At 36.1% G+C, this 21,182-nt stretch overlaps 2 protein-coding genes across 2 annotated transcripts; both read left to right on the top strand.

Annotated features, from left to right (window-relative positions):
- Positions 1 to 2,216: 2,216 nt before the first annotated feature.
- On the top strand, positions 2,217 to 3,433 carry LOC132050768 (uncharacterized). Its single transcript, XM_059442130.1, has 3 exons — positions 2,217 to 2,282; positions 2,986 to 3,069; positions 3,143 to 3,433. The coding sequence occupies exons 1-3, from the start codon at positions 2,217 to 2,219 to the stop codon at positions 3,431 to 3,433; spliced, it is 441 nt and encodes a 146-aa protein (XP_059298113.1).
- Positions 3,434 to 10,191: 6,758 nt separating this feature from the next.
- On the top strand, positions 10,192 to 21,182 carry LOC132049332 (alpha-L-arabinofuranosidase 1-like). Its single transcript, XM_059440086.1, has 18 exons — positions 10,192 to 10,371; positions 13,166 to 13,394; positions 13,902 to 13,956; positions 14,418 to 14,629; positions 15,188 to 15,309; positions 15,395 to 15,542; positions 15,791 to 15,860; positions 16,640 to 16,785; positions 16,897 to 16,942; positions 17,045 to 17,097; positions 17,543 to 17,687; positions 17,841 to 17,959; positions 18,075 to 18,146; positions 18,224 to 18,327; positions 18,634 to 18,690; positions 18,806 to 19,004; positions 19,116 to 19,265; positions 20,962 to 21,182. The coding sequence occupies exons 2-18, from the start codon at positions 13,218 to 13,220 to the stop codon at positions 21,106 to 21,108; spliced, it is 2,022 nt and encodes a 673-aa protein (XP_059296069.1). The 5' UTR covers positions 10,192 to 10,371; positions 13,166 to 13,217; the 3' UTR covers positions 21,109 to 21,182.

Raw genomic sequence — 21,182 nt, 5'->3', positions numbered from 1 at the left:
TTGTTTATTTGTTAAATATACGATAATAATTTATTAATTTTTTGATTAGTTACTTAATGGTTTATCTATTAAATATATGATAATAACTTGTTAATTATTTTATTAGTTAGTTAATTGTTTATTTATTAATTATTTATATTAATTGTATGCTAACTAATTGTTAATTATTTGACTTATTAATTTTTAATCTTTATATTTTAGGATTGAAAACCCTTAGTTTAGGATTCATAACCGTAGCTTAGGATTGAAAACCCTTAATATAATTTTCGATAAAAGATTACATAACTAATATTACTTGTTAATGATTTATTTAAAATACGTAAAATAGATGGGTCACCATAATCCTTAATAAAATTTTCGATAAAAGATTACATAACTAATATTACTTGTTAATGATTGATTTAAAATACGTAAAATAGATGGGTCACCACAATCCTTAATAAAATTTTCGATAAAAAATTACATAACTAATACTATTTGTTAATGATTGATTTAAAATGCGTAAAATAGATGGATCACCACCCTCTTGATCCAGGGCCCTTCGACCGAGGGATTCTTGTATCTTCGGCCCGAGCATAGGTCGCAACAAATATGGACATCGACACTGCATGACCTGAGTCTCGGTCCGTGCCGGTTAGGGGACTCGGCATGGGAGATCTTAGGCTTTGCTCGCCCCCCAGCGTCCTCGTGTCTGGATATACTACGTCGAGACGGTATCTGCGGTGCGTCAAAGTTGGTCGAGTACGGCACGATAGGTCGCTAGTGACGGCATTGATTGAGAGGTGGCGGCCGGAGGCACGCCGCGTTTCATCTCGCAGGGGTGAGGCTACTATTACCGCCGGGATGTGGAGGTCATTTATGGGCTACAGGTTGATGGACGCCCATTGTATATTGAGGAGCCTCCTGTGCTGCCGCCTTACCAGGATGAGTTGACTAGGCTCACCGATTTCGCGGTTCTGGATAGTCATATTTTCGGTCAGAGTCGGCTTTTGTTATCGGCCCTTTAAGCTCACTTGCGCCTCACAGACATGCAGCATCCGATTGGAGAGGACACGCCTCAGGCTGATGTTGACCGACATGCGCGTCTATACCTACTCATCATATTCGAGGCCATCCTGTTCCCGAACACTTGGGGTTCGCAAATGAGCTTGAGGTATCTTCGGTATATCGACGATCTCGCTGAGATAGGATATTATAGTTGGGGCGCTGCTGTGCTGGACTACATGTATCGAGGATTCTGCCGATGTTATACGGGCACGAGGGTAGAGGTCCCTGCATTTTGCTCGCTCCTTCAGGTAATATATTTAAGTGTGTGTAATTAAACACAAAATATATTTTTTTAAAATTATTGATAAAATATTTTTAAATGACTATATCGGATATGGGTGTGGACTAGGTTGAGACCTTTTCGGCCAGTACCGGCCCTCCCTCACTGTGACTATCTTACCGCCGATGCCATACGCGCGGAGATGGTCTCGGCGTACGTCGACGTGTGGAGACGCACCACAGCCTTCTCCCATTTAGGGATCAGCTAGACCGCATGACGGCGCAGACGGTATGTTCATATTTTGGATCCACACGCTAGACCACAAAGCTACTATTTTAGTCTTTTATTGTTAACTAGTTCAATTCTTTTTACAGGCTTTTATATGGACGCCGTATGATCATATTTTGGATGAGCTGCCGGCGTTTTGTAGGGCTGGTCAGCACATGTGGATGTCGCGGTGTCCATTGATACATATGGATATCGTTGAGTATCACGCGCTCGACCGCGTGTTACGGCAGTTTGGGTATGTACAGAATATACCAGCGGCTACGGTTTGGGAGCATGACCCTATGCGAGGACGAGCGTGCGGGCGTCGATGATGCATGGCGACTCCATAGGCGACGCGGAGTCCGGAGTTGGGATGTGAGGATGGCGAGCCTAGCGGTGGTCGGACATGACACTCCGATCCATGTGTACGTAGGTGGTACATGCGGATCACTCGCGTCATTATTGGCAACCCCCTCAGGCGTCGTCCGGATGGCCTAGGATATGTAGCTCTCGCGGGGAGCGTACGAGGCGGTAAGTTTTATTAGTCTTAAACTTAAACCATCGTCTTATGTACTACTTTACAAATTTATTCAATTGTTAATATTTGCAAACATATGCGGTACGGACCGTTCGGGCGTTGCGCTATGAAGCCTTTGCCCGTACGGAGGAGTATGCGGCACGGATGATTGAGCTTGCGAGGCGGTATGAGACAGCACATGACTTTGAGCATCTCCGTGAGCGTGTTCCGGTGCCTACACGGGGCGGCGAGGTGGTTGTGGTCACGTAGAGGAGGTGGTGGCCGTCGCGGTGGTAGGTGGCGAGGTGATGAGGCTCCGTCGACTTCAGAGATCCCGCCGAGTTCTTACCGGCCGGCGACTACGGATATCCCGTCGACTTCTCGTTCCGGCCGTCGACTTCACGATACCTTACGCCGGACCCTTTTCGGATTATGTGCCACGGCCTTCATTTTCACATCCACCAGTTCGTGATCCACGGGGTGAGCGGCCGGTTCGTGATCTACGGGGTGGCTACATCTGCACTTCGACGACTCCATGTTCGAGGACTTCGTGTTTGATATGGCACCATCGCATCTCTGCTCGGGGGCCACTCGGGAGCCTCTCCGCGAGGCATCTCGGGAGGCCGTCGACACACGGAGTTTGACTTTTACAATAAAGTAAAATAATTTATTAATTATTTGTTTATTTCTGTTCATTTTAGAATAAATCTAATCTAAATTATTTATATATTATTTCGGGTTCATTGTTCTACGCTGTGGTCCACGGAGCGACCCATTCGGGAGCATTCTCATCTCGCCGAGCGAGGTGTCTTCTCATGAGACTACCGAGGCGCGTGTAAGTTTTTACTTAAAGCTAATTTTATTCAATATAAGGTAAATATTTATTTAATTTTTATAACCTTTACTTGGACTTCGAACGACATCTCGTCCGGAGACTACCTCATATTCACCATCACACCCGTCTCGGGAGCCTACGGACCCATCTCGGGAGCCTACTCATGCGCCCATTCACACACAGGTTTGATTAAATAAATAACGTTAATGTATTCAATATAAATAAGAAATGGTACTAATTATTATATACTTTTCAGGTTCATCCTTCGGCGCCTGAGGTGGTGACTCCCGACGAGGAAGAAGTCGAGTTTCCAGACCTAACTCAGCCTGAGGTTCTGAGCGTGCCAGCGAGACCAGATCCCAATAAGAAGCACGTTCTAGTCAAGGGCGCACGGGCCAGGGGAAGAGATGATGATCATGACTTGGAGCGCTCGGTTATTAAGAGGAAAAAGGGCGATGGAGACGATGGCGAGGGCGGTGGGGATGGTATGAGCCTTAGGCCTAGGGATAGCCTCCGGCATACTACATATGGGACCCATCCTCGATAGTGTATATACATTAGTGTTGTATAATTTATTGTAAATATTATATATTTTTTGCATATTTATACATATTATCTTAGTCTTTATTATTGTTTATAGTTTCACATCCTAAATTGATAATAAAAAAAAACGTGACACATTCGAAATAAAGTTAAGCATTAATTTAAAAATAAGACAAAACCCTAAAAGATAAATAACGTAAAGCTAATGACTACAAGTCTTCAAACAAAAAAGGACTTCGAGCACTTTACAAAAAATTATTTTACTGCGCTAAAGGTACTTTTGTAACATTTTTTTGTTGTTGGGGTATTTTGGTTCAAAATGATTTTTTTGGGGGCATTTTGGTTCTGGACTCTAAGGGGGAAGGGGAGAGTTAAACAAAAGTACACCCTTTCACGCACAAAATCTGTGCATGAAAGAGCAAAAACTTAACCTTTCACGCACAAAAACTGTGCGTGAAAGGCGTTTTTCTTCTTTCACGCACTAATTTCGTGCGTGAAAAGGTCTCCTTCACCTGTCACAATTTCAGGAATCTATGACACATAAAGGCTTGATTTGACAATACGTTGCTGCATTATTTGACCGTTTTAATACGACTTGTATTACGCACCATTTTTAATGCACACTGTAAGTATTGATTTGACAACACACCACGCATGACAATTTCAGGAATCTATGACACATAAAGGCTTGATTTGACAATACATTCTTTGCATTATTTGACCGTTTTAATACGACTTGTATTGCGCACCATTTTAATGCGCAATGTAAGTGTTGATTTGACAACACACCACGCATGACAATTTTAGAATCTATTTAACTTGAAGGCTTGACGAGTGAAAACTCATCAATTTCATAAGTCTAAGTCTTACAAGTCATTCAAAAAAAAAAATCAAACTTCATCGAAAAAATGTCTCAAAATGCTTCAACTGTTAAGCTTTCACTATTTTGGGATGGAGATATCGTCGAGGACAATTACTCCATTCGTTATAGTATCAAACCAAAAGCCCATGTTAAATTTCCAACAACTTTAAATTATGAAACACTAGTCAGTTACATGCACAAAAGAATGAAAACTACACCCACTGAGATTGGAATCTCAATAGCGTATATCCACAAACAATATCAAACGGTGTAGTGCGTTATGGCATGCACAATATCAACGATGATGAATCTTTGAGTGATTATTTGGGATCCCGGAAGAATATCGTAATTTAGTATTCATCAATGTTCTTGAGATGTATGTTGAAAAGATACCTCGAAGAAGTCCCTCAAGTTCGGCTATTCATGGTAACACTTATGGGGACTTTAGTTCTTATGGAGACATTTTGAGTGGTCAAGTGCGTTGGAAAATCTAAGCGACAATTTAATCAAGCTTACAATGAAAATTGGTAAGTATGAATTTTTTTATATTATTATTATGTGTAGTAGCACGTGTTTGTTGTATGAATTGGTAAATAACCAGTTTTCAAATCTTTATAGGAACTATTCTCAAAACTCGCCAGTGGTACCAAATATGGATGTTGGTCAATCCTCTCAGTTCGGTGGAGTTGATCATTCTCTACACCATGACAGTGCTTATGAACAACAGTAAGTTCATCACCTTGATATTAAATTATCTGTATATATATATATATAAATATGTTACTTTTCATGTAGAAGGATGAATGCACTTGATAATGAAGATTTTCCTAATTATTATGAGTCATCATCAAGTGATGACGATAAAATAGCTAATAATGCAGAGGTAACCGATGATGAAGATGATGATGATGTTCAAGTTGGCATGACCAACAATATTCCTCAAAGCCAAAACCAACAAGAACCAATGCACCACCACGTACCACCATCGATGGCTGAAAATCTAACTTTTGAAAGCCCAATTCAGTGGCATTCTAACATTATCCCTTATCTTGACAGCCTGCAGGGTCGTGATGATGCATTTGTCTTCACAAGAGAAGATTATGATAGTCGCCTAAAAACCCGGATTGAACCAAAGGATCTCAACAAAGATCGATGCTACCTTGCAAAGGGAATGTTGTTCGCATCAAAAGGTGTTGCAACGGGCTGTGTCAAAATTTATTGTTTTAAGGACATGAGGGAGTTTAAGGTTGATCAGTCAAACACAAAGATATGGAGGCTAGTTTGTAGACGACGGTATCAAGTTGTGAGTGGTTGCTTCGGAGAATTGTTAAGCACGATGGTATGTGGGCTATCACAAAATTCCACGAAAGACACACTTGTGATATGAAAGAAAATCGAGCAGATCATTATAATTTAGATACAAACATGATTGCTCAAGTGTTACTTAAAGACATTGCCGAAACGCCAAGGTAACTTATCCTAGCTAGTACATTATATGTCTTATATCAATTGAAAGATCATTACTAAATGTTGTTTTTTTAAACTTGTGCAGGTTCCCCATCAAAGATTGTATTCGAAACGTTCAAACCGTATATAGTAAAACTATAAGCAACAGAAAGGGATTTCTCGGACGTAGACGCGCTTTTGAGATGGTCTTTAGAAATTGGCATACTTCTTTTCAATCGCTGCCAAGGTATATGGCAACTCTACAACATTTTAATCATTGTACTGTTGTAGAGTGGCGGCTTATAGAGGGTAAAATCTTCAACTTCGTATTTTGGACATTCAAACCATGCATTGATGGTTTTGCTCACTGCCGACCAGTGATATCCATAGATGGTACGCATGTTTATGGTGCCTACGACATCAAGCTCCTAATTGCAATAGGAATGGATGCCAATGGGTCAATATTTCCTCTTGCTTTTACAATTGCCGTTAACGAGAGCAACGACACATGGGGGATCTTTTGACCCATTTGAAAACTCATGTTATTAAGGATCTTAGGGCATATGCGTCTTTGTCGATCGTTATAAAGGCATATTGCACAATATGGATAATTCCGGGGTGGAAACCTCCCTTTGTTTACCATCGCTATTGTTTAAGGCACAAAAGCAAATTTGCAATCAAAGTTTCACAATGGCACTCTAAACAAATTGATGTGGAAATTTGCGATGGAGCATCAACAACGAAAATGGGCTGCAACAAAAATGGATCGATCGGGGCGGTGAGTGAACCCGCATACGTTTGGTTGATGAAGCTCGAAGTTGAAAAATGGACGCTTAAATGTGCGATGGGAGGCAAAAGATGGGGCATGCTCACAACAAAGAACTCAGAGTCTTTCAATGGCTTGTTGAAATCTGCTCGGGGACTACCTGTCACCGCAATGGTGAGAATGACTTTCAAGCAGGTTGTGGAGCGATTTATGGTTAGGACAAGGCAGGCCAGTGCGATATTAGCCGACGGCGGGACATGGATGCCAAAGCCCTTCAAAAATATGGAGCATTATAGAAAAAAATGTGAGCATCACCAAATGACCGAGTATGACCCAATTCAACATGTGTATGAAGTTAGGACGGGTTATTACAACGGTAAGGGTGGAAACGTGCATACCGTTTACGAGGCAACAAAGAACATGCACTTGTGGTAAGTGACAAACGTACCACATGCCGTGTTCTCATGCTATCAAGTGCTTCGAGAGAATGAGAAAAATGGTAACAAATTATGTGGCGGGGGAATACAAGGTCCACAGTTACCTTAGAGCATATTCCGGCCAATTCCACCCACTTGATAATGAAGCTTATTGGCCAAACGAGCCGTTTTCGATGGTTGCTAACAAGGATTACATCAGGAAATTGGGCATTAACTCACGGAGTCGTAGACCCAATCAAATGGATGCTAGTGAAAGAACTTACTCTCGCTAGTGCTCTACATGTAAGCAATATGGCCATGACAAGCGTTCGTGTGGGCAACAAGGCCGTGGTAGTACAAGCACGTCTCGAAGTAATAGAGCTTCTAGAACTTGAAGATTGTATTGTTATTGTAATTTATTATTGTATTACTTTGAATTAGTATTGTAATTAAATGGAATGAATTATTTTTTAATTAGTATAAACCTTTCGTATTGAATGAATTATTATTAAATCAAATATTTATATTTGTACATTCAAATATAATAAAACACTTAAATCAAAACCCTATAAATATGACAAGTTTCAAAACTTACTTCGGGGCACTTTAGAACCCCCAAAACGACGATCCAAACTTTTAGGTGGACTTGATGTAATGAGCCGACATTATTGTACGCAAAAAAAAGATATTAAGTTTTATATAAAATATTGATATTTTGGGGTTTTGAAACATGACTAATCTTTGCCCAAAGTATGGAAAAAAACGTGATTGGAAAGGTAACACAAAAAAAAAAAAAAAAAACAGAAGGCCTCCTTCATGCACAAACTTCGTGCGTGAAAGGCCCAAGTTGCATTTTTGCAGTTTGGTCCTTTCACACACTAATTTAGTGCGTGAAACCTAGTAATGTTTTTTTTTTTTTTTTTTTTTTTTTGTGCTAGTTTGGTTCAACTTTTTTTTTTTGTGCTACAAAAGTCACGGACTCCTTGGGAGTGTAAACACTGAATCTTGTCAATCAATATGATACTATATATTCACATTCTTCAAACAAAACAGTCTAGTCGATTAAGTGAACTGAAAGAGAAATTTACCTACCAATCCAATAAGGAGATAGAGTGGAAGAAATGGGAACCTTATTTTGACGAAAAGTCTATTTTATATACCCTGGAGTATAGTCCAAACTATCTAACCTCACTTGTATGAATTTCTTTTATATCCATTCTACTTTGGCATGACGACTCAAGTGAGCTTATTTTCATTGATGTGTCTCCAACTACAATTGTTCCAACGCTATATATCGGCAATAGGATAATGACTGATCAATAATCTATGCTCATCATGATTTTTTGCCTCTGATTTTTTTTTTGGTAAGTTTGTCTATACTTAAAATGTAAAATATAATTGTGCCTTAAATGACGTAAAAAGTGACTGCCCCGTGAAATTGTTGCTCCGAGAAAAGGTTAAGTGACAGAAAAAGATTTCACAAACGCATCTCCTAAGTGAATTGCAATAACTATAAGAAATTCATTACAAAATATCTAATACTTTGAGGAAATCCTCAAAATAAAGTTAAGTGACTATCTGAGTGAAACACCAATAATTGAGTAACTTTTGAGTTAGAAAATAAAGTTAAGTGATCTTATGAGTGAAGTTACCTTAGTTGTGTGACCATATGAGATATAATTTCTATTTTTCATGAATTGTGTAACCATAGAAGTTTGATATCACAAAGGGAAAAACACTTTGACGTTATTCCTTCCGTCTCAAATTATTTGTCGTGTTTCCCTTTACACGTCTCTTAAAAAAAATATTAAGTATGGTTGGTTATGTCTTAATATATAATTTCTCTTTATTGAAAATTTATTTTATAATTGAGGTGTTTGTAGTCTTCAAAAAAAATTATTACTAAGGATAAAATAAAAAGAAAATAACTAATTTTATCTTGAACATTAAAATAATAAATAATTTGAGATAAATATTTTTAAGAATCACGACAAATAAGAATATATATTTTTCTTTTGACTCAAAATGTTAATGAGGTAGTACAAGATTATCCATCTTCCGATAGAAGCGGCGGCGAGGGGAAGCAAAGACATAGTTAATTAATGATAATGAGACTGACTAATGGACCCCCTTGTGTTGTGTGTCTCAAATGACAAACTAATGCAATACAGCATTAATTAAAAAGATATAGTATATACATCATATGAAAGCTTAAAAAAATTATTTTCTAATAAACCAAGACAGGGACTAAAATGAGTAATATAATAAACCTTAGCGGATAAGCACATCCGTTTGGTCTTAGAGTAAAAGTTTTTTTTTTTAAAAAAAAACATTATCTCTTATCTAACAGTAATTTGTGCTGACATCCATTTAATTTTTGCCCTGATAATAAAATTTTAGGAGTAATAATTTTACATTTCTGCTAAATTTCCTCCTTCATCTCCATCTTCTTCCCTTTCTCTTTCTTCATCCTACAACAATAACATATCCAGTCAAATTCCCGTTATGAGAAATGCGGAGGATAAAGTATACGCAGATCTTACCCCTTTGAACTTAAGTGTTAAAGAATATTATAGTTAGGTTTTATTGAACTTAATTGTTAAAGAATACAAAGTGATCTATTTATTTTTTAAGGTTTGAGTTGAATCTAACAAATTAAAATTCGAGAAAATACTCATTACAGCCCTTCGAGAAAACATACCAATGCCGTTAATTCGAGAAAACAACACTTGTAGTCCCATATTCCACCATCTCCCTCGGTGGTTATAAGCTACTCTGGCTGGGGCCCGAGGACTATTAGGTTAAAAGATATTATATTTATTTTAATATCTTTTAACCTAATAATTATCAATATAAAAAATTAATTATTTAACTTATTTGTCCTTTCTAACTACTTCACTAAATACAAATTTAAATTAATCGGATCAGATAAATACACGAATTCTTGCCTAGACTGATATATAGCAAGAGCTTTGTAGACAGATATGCTTGACAGTACACGGGCAATTAAAGGGCTAATAATTGAAGCAAACATCAATTTACGGCATAGAGTGGGTGACCCACTAAAGCGGATAAGAGGATTGGTCCCAACTCCCTAGATACTCACTCTGACACTTCAAGAAAACAAAATATCACTACTTGTTACGTGTGATCAAAGAGAGACAAAACTCTTGCTTTACTTTTTCGTCTTCCTCCACTCCATTTCTTCAAGCAATAAAATAAACTCTCTTTTTCTTCCTATATTTTACAGTCTCACCATCTTCGTCTATATATATTACACACATATACGGCATGTATTATACAAAAATATCGAGTCATTATTTATAACAAGACTTGCAGCAGTGAACAGAGTGAGCTCACTGTGCAACAAACTTATCCGTTCTCTGTTATAATCTTTTACGTCAGTATTACAAATACCCATAAGGATATTTTCTGTGTTGGCTCATTTCCAGGTAAAAAATAAAATGATCTTGATTGATATAAATAAAGTTCTCATAGTTATTGTTTTGTTTTGTTTCTTGCTATTAATAATTAAATTTTGATCCTTTTTTCTCTTTGGATTACTGTATTGTGCTCATTTCTGTATTACCTTCGATGGTTCTTGTTCAATTTATCGTAATGTCACAAGTTTTTGGTTTGTGGGTATCTTTGAAAATTAACTTTCTGAAACTTAACATATGGGTCAGTGGGTCTGTCTTAGTAATTCACCTATAAACAAGATAATCCCTCTGTTCACTTTTACTTGTCACGTTTTGCTTTTCGAGACTCAATTTGACCAATTTTCAAAGCTAAATTGTACTAGATTAATTCAATATTTTAAAATTAAAATTTAGATTTTTGAAAACTATGCAAAAAATACTATAAGTTTTAATTCTTCTCATATTAATATGATGATAAAATATATCTTAAAATGTTGGTCAAAGTCCATGTCGTTTGACTCTCGAGAAGCAAAATGTGACAAGTTTTGAACGGATGGAGTAAATAAAAGGAGGGAATTGGAGCAGAGTGAAGGAAATCAATTGTCTTCTCATGTTTGGTATTGAGGGGAAAATATTAAGGAATTTATTTTTGGAGCTTTTTTCTTCCTATAACCTTAGGGGACATTTAGTTAGCAGACAATTTATACATGGATTATACTATAAGGATTGTGATACAGTTAACAATGATCACTATTATTTGTAATGTTATGAGATGTGTGATTAATTGTATTAAAATGTGGATACACATTGTTTAATCTAAACATGTGTGTGAATTTAGATTGTATCAAAATTGTTTCCTCTTCTAAGCATGGAAATTTTAGTTTAAACTCCTTATTATCTTAAAATTAATATTACAAACTTTACTAGAAACAAAGGAGAGATAACAAGTAATGGATAGTTAATTAACAAGTAACAGTACAAAGGTTATTCTTTCGTTTATGTGCTGATCTTGTGTAGGTATTACTAAGACATTATAATAAAATAGAACAGGAATTACAGCATAACAAATGCAAATATTACTAATATGGAAAGAAAACATGGCTGCTAAGCTCCTGACTATTAAAGCACAATTCTCGACCTGTCTTTCGTTGCATGCATTTCCATCCGTGACGCAACTGATTCTATAGGCCATGTTCCCGGTGCACAGAGAACTGCCTTCAGCGCCCAAACTTACTCACCCATGGAAACGTTGCAGCCCAAAAACTTATAAATGCTAGTGATTGCTATAAGAAAGTGACTTATATGTGACCTCAAGAAGAAAAAAACTCATTTTATTGTTGACTTTCTGCCTTCCTAAAAAAAGCTTAAAAATGTGATATACCTTCCTTTTTCTTCTTTTCTCTAGTTTCCAAACACGGTTAATTTTACTGCTTTGTGGGGGCGGGGAAATCGTAATAGTCCTTAGTGGATAGTGGTTGCATTCTCATGGCCAATCCCAAGTTGCATTCTTTATTTGTTGGTTCTCTGTTTGTTTGCCAGTGGTTTTGTTTCCGCAAAAGTGCAAATAAATTGGTCATGATATGTTGTAGCCTTTTGTGCTTTAACTTTATGCATAAGTCTTGTTTCCTCTTGATACAATGTACTTGAGAGGCCTTCATGTAGTAGTTAAAAAATGAGTTTGTAAAAATGTGTCTGGTATTATCATATCAACGGATCAACGGTTTGTCAAACTTTGTGTTGGTTATTAATCTCAACTAATTTTGCTTGACTCTAGAATATAGTGGTAAGATCACTTTGCTAGTCGGTCATAATTGAAGTTGAGGGCGGGGATTTAACAACAACAACATCAATATACCCAGTATATTCCCACAAGTGGGGTCTGGGGAGGGTAGAGTGTACGCAGACCTTACCCCTACCTCGAGGAGGTAGAGAGGCTGTTTCCGAAAGACCCCCGGCTCAAATGACACAAAACAAGGAAGTTAGAAAAATACAATAGGGCGGGGATTTAAGAAAAATTATAAAATATAAAAAGGAGGAAAAGTGTTAAACTAGTAACCTGGCCAAATAGCGTCCCATTTTAAGTTCAATAATTTGGTGTATCATAATCTGCGGGACCCATTGTGTCTAGCATCTCCTTGTGAATTCAGCTTAATGAGTTTCAGTTATATTTTGGATTTGGTAATTTTATCATTCTTCAGGTTTTATCTTCTGTTAATTCAATCAGTTAAAGCTTGTCCTGTAATTTGGATTCTTTTGGAACTAATTTATGAGTGAATAGACATAATATCTGCACTACAACATTTCTCCTTTTTATGGCGTTATTTTTTATTCATTAAGTTAAGAAAAAAATGTATTCCTTGATTGCCATTACTGTCGTGCTTATAAGCAGAATATCTGAGAGCAATTTCTTCTCTAAGAAAGAGATCACAGCCCTTTCAATCCACCAAAATGGAACACTTGGCGTCTACCAAAAATGAGAAATTGGGTCAAATTAATAAGCTTATGACCACTTAACAAACTTTTTTGACCTTGATCTACCCGATTGGCTCTCGTTCTGATTTGGCGAAAAGGTGAAAAACACTAAATCTTTCCTCCTGGTTGGTGTACTAGGGCGAGGCGAATCTCAACCCCTTCATTAGCTAGCTTAGCTTTTCCTATTTTCAATCTAAATCAAATCCTAACTGACTCTTCTTGTTACTATTAGTTCAGACAATCGTCTTTTTGGTTCTGTCTCATGCTGACATTAGGTTGTTGTAAAAGGTAGTAACTTTACAACTTTATACTTCCATTATTGATCAAAATCTAACTGAATTTGCACCTCTTTCAGAGCTTAAATAGGCTAGAGGCCTACAGCAACAGCGAATAGTCTGAGAAGGAAGATGGAGTCAAGGCATTCCCTTCATCACGTACTGCTTTTAGTTTTGTGTGGTTTGTCTGTCCTGAGCAAATGTTCGGCTACTGGGATTGAAGCAAACCAGACAGCAGTATTGTTTGTGAATGCATCTGAAGCATCAGCAAAGAAAATACCTGATACACTTTTTGGTGTATTCTTTGAGGTGAGCTTAGTAGGTGCTCAATTTGTGGTGCAAATGAGAAGCATTTACCTTCTAATTTACAGTATGTAACTCGTTGCGTGTATTAGATGTTTAGTTTATTTGTCTTTTTCTTTCTTTGTGCAAACTCTTTATCTACCTGATACCTATTCCAGTTTGTATGATACTTTGAATCATAAACATCTGCTTCTCGAAAATACATCCAGGATATGTTTTAAATAGTTCATTCCATCATGCTGAAATTTGCATTCTGAATTCTTGTAAAGGTGTCCTCTTTGAACTGAAGAAGGAAAAGGATAATAAATAATGTGAAACTGGCATTGGACATTTGTCAAGTGCTGTTGATGCCTAATCTTATGATAAACAATATTTTCCAAATATCTGGCTGGAAGAGAATGATCATACATTGGGCATAAGGGACATGTTACAGAATAAATTGGACTTAATTTCCCATGATATTGATATGGTCAATTAAATGTAGTTTATAACACTTGGAACATTGCATTTCAGGAGATCAATCATGCTGGCGCTGGTGGATTGTGGGCTGAGCTTGTCAGCAACAGAGGTCAGTTTGATTTTATGTTTTCCTTAGGAAAGGAAAACTTTCTAAGAATAAATGAATACATGCTTTGCTTCTTAGTGACTAACTACTAATTGGCTTCTTTTTTGGCCTAAAATGGAAAAGGAAAGAAAGGACAAACAAGACTCATATATTCGAAAGGATGAACTAGTTACATTTAGGTTGCTCAAGCAGAGAATTAGAGACAAGCATTGCAAGATTTTGTGCTAGCTTGTCTCTTGGATTGTCATCATTACTTTTCCTTGTTGAAATATTTCTTCATAGCTGAATATTAACTTGGATGGATCAAAGAGGTTGCTTTTTGACTGTTTCGAAAATTTGGTGAATATACTGATAATGGAATTAATGAGAATTTGCTATTGATCTATTCTTGAAATAAGAGCTTTTGCTTCCCATTTATTCTTGACTTCTATTTTATTCAAGTGTTAGTTTTCTTGAAACCTCAGGTTTTGAAGCTGGAGGCCCAAATATACCTTCAAATATTGATCCTTGGTCTATCATTGGAGATGAGTCCTCAGTGATTGTATCAACGGACCGTTCATCATGCTTTGAGCGGAATAAAATTGCAGTTCGAGTGCAGGTGCTATGTGACCATACAGGTGCAAATATCTGTCCAGATGGAGGAGTTGGCATCTACAACCCGGGATTCTGGGGCATGGTATGTTTCTCTTTTAATGCTTGACCGAAACATTCTTTATGCGTTCCTTGCTTCCTCTCTCAAGGATTCACAGTTCAATACTCCACAATACTAAAAGCACATTTGATTCCTTCTATTGTATCCTTATAGCCTGGTTCGCCAAGCTTCTGGGAAGTCTAAAGTGCTTAGTTTAGAAAGTTGAGGTGTTTGGCCAAACTTTCAAGAAAAAATAAGTGCTTTTGAGTGGTAACAGAAGCTATTTTTTAGAAGCTAAAGAAAATAGTTTATCCCCGGAAACACTTTTGAAATATTGTCCAAGCACAGAGTATTGCTCTAATATTGGCAAAAGTGCTTTTCAAATTAATTAGCCAAACACAAATTGCAACTGTTCAGAAGTACTTTCTCAAAAAAGAACTTATGACAAAAACACTTTACAAAATAAGTAGATTTTGATAGTTTAGCCAAACATGCTATAAGTCTTGCTTAGATTAAACTAGATACTGATCTACTCTTCCTTCTTTGTGTATTTTCTTGGTGCATGTTCTGTCTTTATTATCCTCATTTTATTTTTTCGTGCAGAATATTGAGCAGGGAAAGAGTTACAAACTAGTGCTTTATGTTCGTTCACAAGAATCAATCAATGTATCTGTAGCTTTAACTGGTTCAAATGGATTGCAAAAGCTGGCTGGTGGCAACATAATGTAAGTAGATGTCAAGTCGGTTTTGTTTTCCGTGTTTTTACAAAGTTTGCTTCTTGTACACAATTCATCAACATGCTCTTCTCAGAGCTTCCGATGTTTCAAAGTGGACAAAAGTGGAAGTTATGTTAGAAGCAAAAGGAACAGATCCCAATTCAAGACTGGAATTGACATCATCTAAGAAAGGTGTTACATGGTTTGATCAAGTGTCATTAATGCCTACTGACACATACAAGGTGAGTGGTTTAGAGCTTTCTTGAAGCTATTTAGATAAATCTTACAAATTATTGTGGCTGTTTTTTTTTTTGCATTTTTTGGCTGTAGATATCCATCAAGTCTGCATTACTTTAAGTCTTTAACGATCCTTCTTTGTCAACCAGCATGATATTGTTTCCAATTATTTTCCATCTTATTTTTCATTTTTGTAGGGGAATTAGATGTATTCGTTTAATAAATGCTATTTGTGGCAATTTTCTTGGCATAGGGGCATGGCTTCAGGAAAGATCTTTTTGGAATGATTAAGGATTTGAAACCAGCATTCATTAGATTTCCAGGTATGGTTCGATATATTTCAACTTGTTCCTTGAGGATCATGTAACTTTACCAGCTGATTAACTGGGAATTACAACTTTTAGTATTTTATACCTGCTATATTTATAAGCCTTTTTACGCGAGCCCTTCTTGATGAGGAAGAAGTGTATCAGTAGAGAGGAATAATTCATGAGTAAATTGGAAACATAAAAGTATAATGAAAAGAACACTTTATCTTAAACACTTAGATCTAAGAACTATCACCATTGTGATAATAAGGGAGATGAACTTCTAGATGTAGGATTAATATCAGAAACTGTTCAAAGTTTATCTCATATTTCAATTCCCAATTCTTTGACGGAGTAATAAAGTATCTTTTATCAGAATTCTACTTGTGATTTCTCAACATAGTAATATGTTTCCTACCCAGGGGGTAGGATGAAGGAACTTAACTTGAAATTCGAACTTTCTGATTTTATCTTTTTTTTCTTTTTTTAAATGTTTGCTTTACTTCTTTGAAGAAGTCAAATCTCCCCTTTCTAATCTGTTAATAATTTGTATTTGAGCACTTTAGAATTTCAAACAACTACTAGTTTATTTGACATTTTGTTGGAAAAGGGAATAAATATTAGACAAATGTAGTAAAAAGTCTTCATCAATTAGAGGACTTACTCTTGTGTCTTCTTTTACCAGTTCCATTCATTTTTGCCTCTGTTTCCCCCTATCTGTCGCTATCTACTATTTGAGCTTCTCAACGATCATTTGTCCAATGTTGTTAAACATTCATGTTATCTGTCTGTAGGTGGATGTTTTGTCGAAGGTGACTGGTTAAGAAATGCATTTCGGTGGAAAGAAACCATTGGACAATGGGAAGAGAGGCCTGGGCATTTCGGTGATGTTTGGAATTACTGGACTGATGATGGACTAGGCCATTTTGAGTTCTTGCAGGTAATATTCTATTTTCTCCAACTTTGTTGCAAAAAAGAAAAAAAGTGCACAAACTTGATGTAAACAGTTGTATGCTTCTGAATTTGAATGACTCGAGTTTGTTTTCTGCAGCTTGCCGAGGACTTAGATGCACTGCCAGTGTGGGTTTTCAACAATGGTAGTTCCTGCACTTCCACAAATGCACTATTCTTTTTCTTTTACTCTATTTAGTCCATTTAACTAATTTAAACTTCTTCCTATTGTGCTTCTATATTTTCAGGAGTCAGCCACCACGATGAAGTTGACACTTCCAGTATTTTACCTTTCGTGCAAGTAGGTTTTATTGAATTTTTAGCTCATTCAATATGATGTAGCACTTTAATATGATAAATTGCTCTTTATATTTTGTTTAGTGTCATGAATGTTTTTTTTTTTTTTTTGTCAGCTGCGAGCTGTCTATCTGTTCACAAAATCATAGACATTAAAAACTCACATCATTAAAAGCCTCATTTTTTATAGCCATAATACTCCGAATTGGATCTTTTCTTGGCTTGTGCATTAGTAGGTTATGTTAACATTCATTGTGTAACAGATTCAAGTCACCAAAGTAATCAATATTTTGAAAGCAACTTACCGTAAATTGGTTAACAAAGTAAAATTAGCAGTAGATATTGCATAACATACTCTAGCTTCCGTCTCTGTAGCAACAAATTGACTTCATTGGTTCCTTGTTAGTTGTTACACTACATTTTTACAAATATATTTTGTCTTTATCCAGGAAATATTAGATGGTCTTGAGTTTGCAAGAGGTGATCCTACTTCAACATGGGGTTCTATTCGATCCAAAATGGGACATCCAGAGCCCTTTAATTTGAAATATGTAGCTATCGGAAATGAGGATTGTGGAAAGCCAAAATACCGCGGTATGCATACTTTACTGTATTTGGCAGATGATATATTGCTCTTGTGGTTCACAGGGAACTTATTATGACACACAAAGGATATATCTGATTTCCAAACAGCACATTTATCTGAGTGAAAAATTTAGTGACTGATTTCTATTACTTGAAATTCAGGAAATTACCTCAAGTTCTACTCGGCCATCAAAGATAAATACCCAGATATTAAGATTATCTCAAACTGTGATGGTTCTTCGAGTCCACTGGATCACCCAGCTGATTTATATGATTTTCATGTAAGATATTGACAGTTTTCTAAGTCTTCTCACACTTAGCATGTGAATCAAAATCTTAAACTTTGGTTTCCTTGTCTTTTCATGAGGTTTAACTTTGTGATGTTTATATGGTTAGATTTATAGCAGCGCAAGTTCTGTATTTTCTAATGCTCGCCATTTTGATAGTGCACCACGCAGTGGACCAAAGGTCAGTAAAGCTTCCTTTTGATGATTAATGAGTTGAATTGTTAAGTGGTGCTTATGTATTATCGTATATTTCTACAGGCTTTTGTGAGTGAGTATGCTGTGACTGGAAATGATGCTGGAAAAGGTAGTCTTTTAGCAGCACTGGGTGAAGCTGGGTTCCTCATTGGGATAGAAAAGAACAGGTACCTGTGTATTTGTCTAATTTTCTTTTTTATACTATATGATTTTTGTTTGACTAATGCCGCATAGAAAGGGTGATATGTGATTTCACTTACTCAAGTCTCTGTTGGTTAACCGCCTACTCTTTTTCATATGCAAATAACTGATCTTTACTTCAGCTTTTACTTGAAAATGTTCTACTCTACGCTAGTTCATCATGCAGTATACTACGCGATTCCTTTATTTAATTGTATGCTGGATGAGTTTGATCTTCTTTCCTTTACTATGTTCTCTTTGTTTGATGGAACTTGCAATTGTCCTCTATGCAGCGAAGCAATTGAAATGGCAAGTTATGCACCCCTATTTGTTAATGAAAATGACAGGAGGTACATCTGATTGCTTCTGCTCTTATTTCTCTCTTCTCTCTTTTTTTTTTTTTTTTTTTTTTTTTTGAAGATTTTCTTAATGTATTTTATTGACCAAAATTGTTCTTTCATGTAGGTGGAACCCAGATGCAATTGTCTTCACCTCTTCACAAATGTATGGAACCCCTAGTTACTGGATGCAACATTTCTTCAAAGAGTCAAATGGCGCAACTCTTCTGAGTTCTTCACTACAAGCTAATCCTTCAAATTCACTCATAGCATCTGCCATCGCTTGGAGAAATTCAGTTGATAACAGCGATTATTTGAGAATAAAGGTGTGCATATTTTCTTGTTTTGATTCATCACTCTTGACCATTTTGCATTTACACATGCTGTTCTCTGTCTTTAATTGGTTCATTACTCATATACTGAGATATTTTCCCCAGGTCGTGAACTTTGGGACCACCACGGTTATTCTTAAAATCTCTATCAGTGGATTGGGGCAGAACACATTAGATACGTCATTTGGGGCTATAAAAACCACATTAACATCCAAAAATGTGATGGATGAAAATTCCTTCAGAGAGCCTAATAAGGTAAAATCATCCTTCATTTACTTCTTATCCTAAAAATTTTGTAGTCTTTCATAGAACACCTTCTTTTCTGGATCTGCTACCAAGATTTGTTGGCTTGGGATAAGATGTTTCACATTTAGCAGCTCTAAAAGCTATTGTTGCTTGGCCTCTTCAAAAATGTTGCGGGTGCCTGTCGGATCCTCCAAAAGTAGTGCATTTTTTGAGGATCCGACATGGGTGCATTGGCATTTTCGGAGAGTCCGAGCAACATAGGCTGAAAGAAGTGCATACTCAACAACTATCAGAATAAACTTAATTGCTCCGTTCCCTTTTCTTTTTCAAATGAATTTCTTTCTTTTTTACTTTGCCCATCAATACAATGGAACAAGTCAAGAATATTTAGAAAACTTCCACACACCCGATTTTTACACCAAACCACATGAATTTACCATTTTTAAGTAGCAAATCGAGGTGAGTGTGCACTTAAACCTTAAGTGATATATGTGTATATAGAGGAGATACACGTCATATCTTTACCGGTTTAGTATAAATACCGTGTGTGACTTAAGTTTTTCCCGTCAGAAATGTTGTAACTTAGTGATATCTAACTTACAACTTACAATAACTCCTTTTAAGTGTCTGAAAAGTAGGGGTGTACAAAGCAAACCGGCAAACCGCACCAAACCGATAATCCGAACCAAACCGAGAAAAAACCCGACTAATGGTTTGGTTTGACTTGGTTTGGTTTTAAAAAAACGAACACTATTGGTTTGGTTTGGTTTGGTTTTAACTAAAAAAAGTTAAACCGAATCAAACCAACCCGACGTTACATTTATAAAATTTCAAACATAGTTTATACATAAAAATATTTATTTATAATGTAATTTATAAATGTGTCTTTAACTTTTTCATAGTTTTTTGTCTTTTAACATATTATTTCAAGTTTGGAATAAGAATTTTGAATAATCCAATAAGTTTTATAGCCCATGATATTAGTAACTCAAATAAAACTCAACAAAAATCAAATCAATACTAATGCTAACAAAAGTAATTCATATCTAACACTGGAATGACAATAATGTTTATCTATTCTTTAGTTTTATATTAGTTTAGAAAGTGAAAATACATTATTTAATTTTATTTTTTTCTTTAATATCTAGTCATGTAACTAATACTTATTAGCAGTACTTATTTTAGCATGACTTAGGATTTTTAGATTTTGATCATTTTCTACACGCGTTATAAATTAGCCGTATTTATTGTAGCATGACTTAGTACTTTTAGATTATGATCATTTTATTTTATGCAATTTCATTAACTTTTTTCGTTGAATATTTTAGCACAATGTCATCTCTCATCTCACGTTTTGTGTTATTTTCTTAATAAATATCTTAATTAGATAGTCGTATCTTATTATGACTAAAAGAATATTTGAAGTACAAGTTATATGCTTTGTATGAAGACTTTACCCGAAAAAACCCGAAAAACCCGAAAAAACCGAGAAAACCCGAAATTGAAAAACCCGACTTTTGTTGGTTTGGTTTGGTTTATAGATTTAAAAACCCAATACAATTGGTTTGGTTTGGTCTTTAAAAAACCCGAACCAACTGGTCCATGCACAACCCTACTGAAAAGCATGCTCAAACAAGAATTTAATTTTTATCTATGTTTTGGTGGTTGCTTTTATTTAATTTTTTTTTTCTTTCTATTTACGTAGGTATCACCAGTTAAAGCAATGCTTGAGAAAGTTAGTGACAGCATGGATGTTGTACTGGCCCCAAGATCCCTCAATTCAATTGACTTCTTAAGAAAATCAATCAGCAGCAGTGTGGATACTGCTTCTATCCTTAAATCTTCATACTAGTAGCCTACTATGTATTATTTAATTTAAGAATAAATGTGGTTATTTATCAATAAAATCAGTTTCATATTGATGTT

This window comes from Lycium ferocissimum, chromosome 3, assembly GCF_029784015.1.
Source record: "Lycium ferocissimum isolate CSIRO_LF1 chromosome 3, AGI_CSIRO_Lferr_CH_V1, whole genome shotgun sequence".
NCBI lineage: Eukaryota > Viridiplantae > Streptophyta > Magnoliopsida > Solanales > Solanaceae > Lycium > Lycium ferocissimum.
Note: the sequence above shows the minus strand (reverse complement) of the source record. Positions and strands in the feature narration are given on the sequence as shown.